The sequence below is a fragment of the Babylonia areolata genome, chromosome 20 (genome assembly GCF_041734735.1).
Source record: "Babylonia areolata isolate BAREFJ2019XMU chromosome 20, ASM4173473v1, whole genome shotgun sequence".
Lineage (NCBI taxonomy): Eukaryota > Metazoa > Mollusca > Gastropoda > Neogastropoda > Buccinidae > Babylonia > Babylonia areolata.
In genome coordinates, this window is record NC_134895.1 from 8,960,233 (window position 1) to 8,970,232 (window position 10,000).

Consider the following 10,000-nt stretch of genomic DNA (forward strand, 5'->3'; position numbering starts at 1 on the left):
AAATACCCAGCATGCATGAAACACGACAGAGTCATCGGCAAAGTCGATGTTGGGTCGTGTAACGGAAAGAAGAAGAAAGAAGAAGACTTTAAAATAAAAAAAATCATTGTGTGTGCTGTTGCAGTAGGTTCTTTTTACCATCGTTAATAAGTGCATGCTGCGCACACATGACCTCGGTTTATCATCTCATTCGAAAGACTAGCGCACAGACCACCACTCAAGGTCAGGTGGGGGAGGTAAAAAAACAACACCTAGACTATAATGATAATACGGGACTGGAACCAGTGGACACTCGCTTTGTAGTTGTGTGCGCATCATCACCGGGCCACCGCTCCACTATGTAGGATGGTACATGCCTGTCGTCAAGGACAATACAATACAAGGGAGTGGAGTGATGGCCTAGACGTAACGCGTCCGCCTAGGAAGCGAGAAAATCTGAGCGCGCTCAGCCGCCGATATTTTCTCCCCCTCCACTAGACCTTGAGTGGTGGTCTGGACGCTAGTTATTCGGATGAGACGATAAACCGAGGTCCCGTGTGCAACATGCATTTAGCGCACGTAAAAGAACCCACGGCATCAAAAGGGTTGTTCCTGGCAAAATTCTATAGAAAAATCCACTTCGGTAAGGGGTGGGGGTTACTAACCTGAGCCCTGTGGTGTCCCTGCCGGACTTGGCGGCGCTGGGGATGGCCTTGTTCTTCTGGTTGCACACGTTGCCATAGCTGTCCGTGCCGTAGATCAGTGCGTTGGGGTTGCCCTTCTCTATGCTGTAGTAGAACAGCCACCCCTGTCGGCACACACACGCACGCGCGCGCACACACACACACACACATATACAGACACACACACGCGCGCACATATGCACACGCATGCACGCGGTCGAGCACAAACGTACACACACGCATAGAATCAATAAATTCGAAGCGAGCTTTCCTAGAAACGGTTATAAATTATGGAAACATACCAAGTGAGAATACCGACAGAAAGCATCTACTTACTGTAACGACTTTGCGAGTGTGCATGATACATGGATTCAGGGACTAATAATGTATTGAAGACATTGATGAAGTGTTTGAAAAAAAAAAAGTTTATGTGCCTTCACAGAAATAACTAGGTATGCAGCGTATAGATATTGATTATATTCGTTAGTTGTATCAGATATGTATGTGTGATTTTATGACAAATGAAGTCTTCTGATTATGATATACACAGAGAGACAGAGACAAAGACAGAGAGGGATTTGTATACGTTTGTCGGTCTGTCTGTCGGTCTATCTCTAAGAAGTGAAGGACTCATGGTCACCCCCACCTACCCACCCTTTTTTCTCTCAGACATACATACCAGGCCCCCCAAGAAGGCGATGAAGATGAGTAGGAAGAAGACATCCCGGCACACTCGGTTTTCGGTCGGTCCCTCAAATTTCTCTTCCACCGACTGCTCACCCTGCCGATACAACACTCCTTACAATACAGCACAGCACAGTGCAGCAGAGTTCAGTACAGTGCAGTACAGGCAGTACAGTACAACACAGCGTTGCGCAGTGCAGTACAGTACACTATTGCAAGGTACAGTAAAGTGCAAAACGGACAGTACAGTACAACACAATGTTACACAGTGCAGTGGAGTACAGCCTACAGTAAAGTCCAGTGCAGACAGTGCAGTGCAACACAGCGTTACTGTACGCAGTGCAGTGCAATACATTTGATCACAGCACAGTAAAGTGCAAAACATACAGTACAGTACAACACAGCACAGTATAGTACAACAAAGTGCAGAGCAGTATAGTGCAATACAGCACAATACAGCGGGGCTCGAACCCACAACCTTCGAATCGTCAGTCCGTCACGCTGACCACTTCGCCATGCTTTGATTGTGTGTGTGTGTGTGCGTGCGTGCGTGCGTGCGTGCGTGTGTGTGTGTGTGTGTGTGTGTGTGTGTTGTTGTTGTTGTTTCATCAACTTTTTTCTTTCAGCTACACGGGTCGGTCAGAACATAGACACCAGTATTCGCCATCATGGTCTATGGCCAGAGTGAGAGGCAGACTGGCAGTTACCTTGAATTTCAGAACCAGTATAGAAGTGGGCGAGAGAAATTGTATGGCAACATTGATGGCAGCAAGATCCTTCATTGCTGAGATTCACGTCGTTGAAAATCACCACAAACTTGTTTTGTTTTTTTTCTCCCCCTGATCTTATTACAGCAACAGCAACATGCGTTTCTTCATGTGCTCACTGCAGATTATGTGAAGTTAACTTTCCAAGGAACGTGGCAATTGTAGAACTTGTTCACGGACACGATGGTGTTCCTATTTCTGTTGCTGATCATGCTTTGTCGTCCCTCGTTCGATCCACACATTCCAAAAATCAACGAATACGTGAATAAACCAGTTCCTGACTTCACCAGACTGAACTCTCCTTCACACCCGTCCGGGAAACTCGATGCGCATACTCACACATGCACAGGTTCGACAATCTCGTCAAATCGGAGAGGGAAAAAAAACACACCAAAGAGCGTGATAAAAATGGAAAAGTTGGTTGAGAACTTTCAGGAGAGCAGAGTCGCCTTTGTCTTGGAGCATCCAAACGACAGTGACTGAGCTTCCGCTGCGACTCGGTGATTCTCAAATCGGATGTTCTGGTCGGAAAACCAACGGACCTGCTGCTACGCGTGTCACTGGCACGTGACTGTCACGTGTGAGTGGAAAAAGCGTGCTGCTTTGCACGTGCCACATTGTGACTGACAGAATGATCACTGGCCTTCACAGGAGGCTTAGCTGGGGATTTACCGTTGGGGGGGCTGGAAGGGGAGACGATCGAACAAAATAATGCTTCTATTTCTTGTTCAGTCTCCATCAGTCCATGTATTCATAGCTTGACTCGGGCTGCCAAGCTATCTATCACCATGACTGAACAAAATGTAGATATAAGTATAATGAAGAATAGATAACATAAATGAATACAGGAAGCAAATCAAAAATAATTATTAGATTTTCATAAAAATTTTGCTGAAGTGTAGGCAATGAGTGTGGAGTGTTGACCAAGTGCTAACGCGTCTGCCTATGAAGGAGAGAATCTGAGCGCACTAGTTTGAATCCCACAGTCTGTCACCAGTATTTTCTCCCCCTCCACTAGACCTTGAGTGGTGGTCTGGACGCTAGTCATTCGGATCCGAGGTCCCGTGTGCAGCATGCACTTTGCGTACGCAAAAGAATCAACGGCAACAAAAGGGTTGTCCCTGGCAAAATTTTGCTGGAGAAATCCAATAGGAAAACCAATAGAATTGCAGGCAGAAAAAAATACACCAAAAAGAGGGTGGCGCTCTTAGTGTAGTGACGCGCTTTCACTGGGGACAGCAGCATGAATTTCACACAGAGAAACCTCTTGTGACAAAAAAGAGTAAAACAATTTATAATAATAATAATAATGTAAATTTATATAGCGCCCCTGTAATACAATGGACGGAGGATAAGAGTCTGGTGGCAGTCAAGGTTAAGAATCAGGTGCCAGTTGCATTGCTTGGTTTCTAACTTTTTGACAGTTACACGTGACAAAATGCCTACGTTGACCGAACTACGCCATTGGTCAGTTCCATACTACACACAGTTAGTAGCGGGTTACGACCATAATAGGCTCTTCCGTACGAGCAATGCAACTGGCTCCTGGCAGGGGAAGTTGTTAAAGGATTTTTTCGAGATACCATGGATGGATTTTCATGGCACTTGGCTGAATGACAGTCCATGCCATAGTGATTCAAACAAGGCAAGATGAGTTGAGTGCCGATAATTTTATTTTATTTTATTTTATTTATTTATTTTTTTTTACCTGGTTCTTTTTCTGAAAAAAAGAAAAGAAAGATTTTTAAACACTACAAAATAAAAGGTGGGTCATGGAGCAGAGGAAGGGTTAATATGTAGCATCTTTCAAAAAGACACTAAGGCACTTTTTTTGTTTGTTTATTTTTGTTTTTGCGACGGGCAATTGGGATCACTGCTGTGGGCATCGACGGGAAATGTGAGATCTGCACTTATCTTTGTTGTAGCTTGAGTCTAGTATCTCCATTTTGTTGTAGCTTGGTCTGGTATCTCCATTTTGTTGTAGCTTGGTCTGGTATCTCCATTTTGTTGTAGCTTGAGTCTAGTATCTCCATTTTGTTGTAGCTTGAGTCTAGTATCTCCATTTTGTTGTAGCTTGAGTCTAGTATCTCCATTTTGTTGTAGCTTGGTCTAGTATCTCCATTTTGTTGTAGCTTGGTCTGGTATCTCCATTTTGTTGTAGCTTGGTCTAGTATCTCCATTTTGTTGTAGCTTGGTCTGGTATCTCCATTTTGTTGTAGCTTGGTCTAGTATCTCCATTTTGTTGTAGCTTGGTCTGGTATCTCCATTTTGTAGCTTGAGTCTAGTATCTCCATTTTGTTGTAGCTTGGTCTAGTATCTCTAGCTTGGTCTGGTATCTCCATTTTGTTGTAGCTTGAGTCTAGTATCTCTAGCTTGGTCTAGTATCTCCATTTTGTTGTAGCTTGGTCTAGTATCTCTAGCTTGGTCTAGTATCTCCATTTTGTTGTAGCTTGGTCTGGTATCTCCATTTTGTAGCTTGAGTCTAGTATCTCCATTTTGTTGTAGCTTGGTCTAGTATCTCTAGCTTGGTCTAGTATCTCCATTTTGTTGTAGCTTGGTCTAGTATCTCTAGCTTGGTCTAGTATCTCCATTTTGTTGTAGCTTGGTCTAGTATCTCTAGCTTGGATCCTCTCTCTCCCTCCTCTCTCTCTCTCTCTCTCTGTCAGTGTTCAGTGTTCTCTCCCTCTCTCTCTGTATACCCCTCCGACCCCAACCCCCCGACCCCGACCGCAACAGACTCTGGCCCCACCCTCCTCCCCCCACCCTCCCTTCCCGATGAGGCTGGTGCACAATAAACCATTTGTCTTGTCTTCTCTCTCTTTCTCTCTTTCTCTCTCTCTCTCTCAGTAATTGAATTGACTGTATAGTCAATGACAGTAAAACATCAAAGCGTCAAAAGCGTCAGTAATTGAATTGAAATCCATGTGCCTTTAAAGTTAAGTTTGTTGGTATCATCCATTAGAGATAGTGTTGTTCGGAATTTATCAGTTTTCTAGTACAATGCCTTTTAAATTTAGAGATGACGTTATTGTCTTAATGATTTAATTGTTTGACATGATCATTGATGTATGTTGACAAACCGCTCCATCCTACAACTGCCAAAGCCACAGAACTACTGACCACTTTGGCTTCACCCAGGCTGTCCGACAGCCCACACATGAAAAAGGTCGCATCTTGGACTGGCTGGTGCGTGTTTTCTACTTGGTGATATGAGCATGTTGTTTAAGTCATTTAACCATCTGTGTGTGTGTGTGTGTGTGTGTGTGTGTGTGTGTGTGTGTCTGTGTCTGTGTGTGTGTGTATTCTCTTCACTAGTCCTATGATTTGCTGTCTGCATATTTCGTACATCATTCCTTCGTACATGTTTGTTGGCTTGCTTTCTCTTCCCCCCCCTCCCCCCCCCACACACACCCCACCCCACACCCTTTTTTTTTTCTTTCTTTTTTTTTTTTGCCAAGAGAGCAGCATGTGAAAACACACACCGTGTTCATTCCTTCATTTGCTTAAGATTTAGTTGTTGTTTTTTTGTTTTTGTTTTTTCTTTCTCTCCTTTTTTTTATATCATAATTATTATTTATTTATTTATTTATGTAAGCTTATATATATATATTTTTTTTTCTCAAGGCCTGACTAAGCGCGTTGGGTTACGCTGCTGGTCAGGCATCTGCTTGGCAGATGTGGTGTAGCGTATATGGATTTGTCCGAACGCAGTGACGCCTCCTTGAGCTACTGAAACTGAAACTGAAACTGAACTCTCTCCTCCTCCTTCCCTCCTCTCTCTGTGTCTCTCTTTCTCTGTGCACTGGTCTTTCTCTCACTGTACATGTTTGTTTCTCAGTCTGTATAAGTATAGTTGTCAGAAAACTGGTGTGCATTTGAGTGTTAAAAGTCGGAGTCAAAATCATGTTGTAAACTTTCATGTTGTAAAACTTTACTGTCTCATTGGCGTTTGTTTGTCTGTTTGGGTTTTTTCTGTCAGTATTTGCCTGTCTGTCTGTTTCTAAACCTCTCCTGTTCTCTTTCTCCTGCTAGGCTACGTATAAAAGTATGATGAATTATTTTGTAAAATAAGACCCGCTCTCTCCCTTAAAAAGAATAATGACATTTCTTCATAAAACAATGGACACATAAAAGTAAGAAAAAATAAATAAACGAAATAAAGACAACCATTTCTTAACTTAGACACATAATGTTGACATACTGGGGGGTGGGAGCGGGGGGGAAGAATAGGGCCTATGACGTAACTTTTTACAGTTTTGTTGTCATCTCTCTTTTTCTCCCCCACCCCCCCCAAAACCCCTCCCGTCCCTTTTTTGATTTTTTAAAATTTCATAGATTTACCCCCTGCATCACTCCACCAACCTTCTGTGTGTGTGTGTGTGTGTGTGTGTGTGTGTGTGTGTGTGTGTGTGTGTGTGTGTGTGTGTCTGTCTGTCTGTCTGTCCCCTCTCTTTCAGTCTATCGATCTTTCTCACTCACCCTCCCCCCCCCACGCCTCCTCACCCCCCTCGCCCCCCACACACACCTCCCCTCGCTCCCTTTCCCCTCCACCACCCCCTTCTCTCAGCTCAGCTGCCACCAGAAACCTCAACTCGCTCTTCAGTGAATAAAAATTAATCTGTCAGTGACGAAGCACACCTGGGGGGTACCATTTGGAGACTGGCCCAGAACAGACAAGAGTGACGGTTCTTTCTTCTTCGTTGCTGCCCAGCACGCCAGAGGGCGCAAGGGACAGGCAGTAAGTATGTATGTAATGAGTAACGGTACTAATACCCGCATGTCAACACAGCCAACACGGGGATGGGACGGTGCCCAGGTGTCAGCGCTAATGATGAGTTTCCACTGGCAGACCATGGCTCGTAAAGCCATGTGAAGCGTGACAACAGCTGATTAGTGGTGGTTAATGGCCGGCCACGCTGCATGTTCGGCCGTTTGGCCAGATCCGGTGTCTATTCGGGCGCAATAGCCGGATGGTTAAAGCATAGGACTTTCAATCTTAGGGTCCCGGGTTCCAGTCTCGGTGACGGCGCCTAGTGGGTAAAGGGTGGAGATTTTTCCGATGTCCCAGGTCAACATATGTGCAGACCTGCTTAGTGCCTGAACCCCCTCCGTGTGTATATGCATGCGGAAGATCAAATACGCACGTTAAAGATCCTGTAATCCATGTCAGCGTTGGGTGGGTTATGGAAACAAGAACATACCCAGCATGCACACACCCCGAAAATGGAGTATGGCTTCATACATGGCGTGGTTAAAAAAAAAAATCCAAACAAACAAACAAAAAAACAACAAAAAACGGTCATACACGTAAAATGTTACATGTCTGTCTGAGTGTGTATGTGAGCGTGCATGAAATCTGATTAAATGACACAGGAAACGAATGATGAGCGCCCAGTGGCAAAGAAAACAGAAAACAGACCAACAGACAAAGAAAACAGACCAACAAAGAAAACAGAAAATAGACCAACACAGAAAACAGACCAACAGACAAAGAAAACAGAAAACAGATCAACAAAGAAAACAAACCAACAGAGAAAACAGAAAACAGACCAACAGACAAAGAAAACAGAATACAGACCAACATACACAGAAAACAGACTGACAGACAAAGAAAACATCAACAGACAAAGAAAACAGAATACAGACCAACAGACAAAGAAAACAGAAAACAGATCAACAAAGAAAACATACCGACAGACAAAGAAAACAGAAGACAGATCAACAGACAAAGAAAACAGACCAACAGACAAAGAAAACAGAAAACACCAACAGACACAGAATACAGACCAACAGACAAAGAAAACAGAAAACAGATCAACAAAGAAAACATACCGACAGACAAAGAAAACAGAAGACAGATCAACAGACAAAGAAAACAGACCAACAGACAAAGAAAACAGAATACAGACTAACAGACAAAGAAAACAGACCAACAGACAAAGAAAACAGACCAACAAAGAAAACATACCGACAGACAAAGAAAACAGAAGACAGATCAACAGACAAAGAAAACAGACCAACAGACAAAGAGAACAGAACACAGACCAACAGACAAAGAAAACATTACAGACAAAGGAATCAGAATACAGACCAACAGACAAAGAAAACAGACCAACAGACAAAGAAAACAGAAAACACCAACAGACACAGAAAACAGATCAACAGACAAAGAAAACAGAAAACAGACAAAGAAAACATACCGACAGACAAAGAAAACAGAAGACAGATCAACAGACAAAGAAAACAGACCAACAGACAAAGAAAACAGAATACAGACTAACAGACAAAGAAAACAGACCAACAGACAAAGAAAACAGACCAACAAACAAAGAAAACAGAACACAGACCAACAGACAAAGAAAACAGACCAACAGACAAAGAGAACAGAACACAGACCAACAGACAAAGAAAACAGACCAACAGACAAAGAAAACATAATACAGACTAACAGACAAAGAAAACAGACCAACAGACAAAGAAAACAGACCAACAAACAAAGAAAACAGAACACAGAACAACAAAGAAAACAGACCAACAGACAAAGAAAACAGAATACAGACTAACAGACAAAGAAAACAGACCAACAGACAAAGAAAACAGACCAACAGACAAAGAAAACAGAATACAGACTAACAGACAAAGAAAACAGACCAACAAAGAAAACAGACCAAAAAGAAAACAGACCAACAAAGAAAACAGAATACAGACCAACAGACAAAGAAAACAGACCAACAAAGAAAACAGAAAACAGACCAACAGACAAAGAATACAGACCAACAAAGAAAACAGAATACAGACCAACAAAGAAAACAGAATACAGACCAACAAAGAAAACAGAATACAGACCAACAGGCAAAGAAAACAGAAAACAGACCAACGGACAAAGAAAACAGACCAACGGACAAAGAATACAGACCAACAGACAAAGAAAACTCCAGGATTCCGTCACAGTGACCAGCTAGTTCGCAGCCGTCAGCTCAGGAAAATAGTCACATTACAGCACCACATATAATAGACGTTAATGTATATGACCAGCATCACGAATTTTATGAGATCGCGTGCTGAACGAGATTAGTCTCTGCACGTGATCAGTCACGTGACCTCGGCACGCGGAGCGACCTCAGCGCAAAAGTGTAGGATATGACAAATTGACAGCAATGACTTTAACAAAACTAACGAACAAAAATAAATAATGAATGAATAAACAGTTCAATAAACAGATGAATAAGAATAACAAGAAAAACCACACACATACAAAAAGTGGGTACAGTGCAGAAATGATGTTACACTGCCGGTGAATTTAGTTTATAATCATCTGACTGTGTCGGTATCCGTAGATCCCATGCGTCACACACACACACACACACACACACACACACACACACACACACACACAGACTGTTATGATCCGGGTCTGTGTGTGCACGTGTCCTGTCCAGCGAGAGAGAGAGGGGGGGAGGGAGAGAGAGGGGGGGGAGGGAGAGAGAGAGAGGGGGAGGGAGAGAGAGGGGGGAGAGAGAGGGGTAGGGAGGGAGGGAGAGGGAGAGAGAGAGGGGGAGGGAGAGAGAGAGGGAGTGAGAGTGAGAGAGAGGGAGAGAGGGAGATAGATAGATAGATAGATAGATAGTTAGATAGATAGATAGATACTGCCATGGTTCGTGTCTGTGTGTGCACGTGCCCTGTGCAACGCCAGCAGTCGTACATTGATCGTCAGGGCCATGTCAGGACTTAAGATTTTGAGAGGGTGCGTGCGCGTGCATATGTGTGTAGGCGTACGGATGCGAGCATGTCGAGAGAGAGAGAGAGAGAGAGGGGGGCGGGGGGGGGCGAGGATAGAGAAAGAGACAGACAAACAGACAGAAAGAGACAGACAGACAGACAAAGAGA

The 10,000-nt window shown here is 43.6% G+C and overlaps 1 protein-coding gene across 4 annotated transcripts in view; it reads right to left on the reverse strand.

Annotated features, from left to right (window-relative positions):
• The window catches only part of LOC143295019 (choline transporter-like protein 1), a 68,377-nt gene that overhangs the window by 39,009 nt on the left and 19,368 nt on the right, over positions 1–10,000 (reverse strand). For all 4 annotated transcript variants that reach the window (XM_076606555.1, XM_076606558.1, XM_076606557.1 and 1 more), the window contains exons 3-4: positions 1,342–1,443; positions 645–787 (exon numbers count right to left, since the gene is read on the reverse strand). In XM_076606555.1, the coding sequence (XP_076462670.1) occupies positions 645–787; positions 1,342–1,443 (245 nt within the window). The remainder of the gene's footprint in view (positions 1–644; positions 788–1,341; positions 1,444–10,000) is intronic.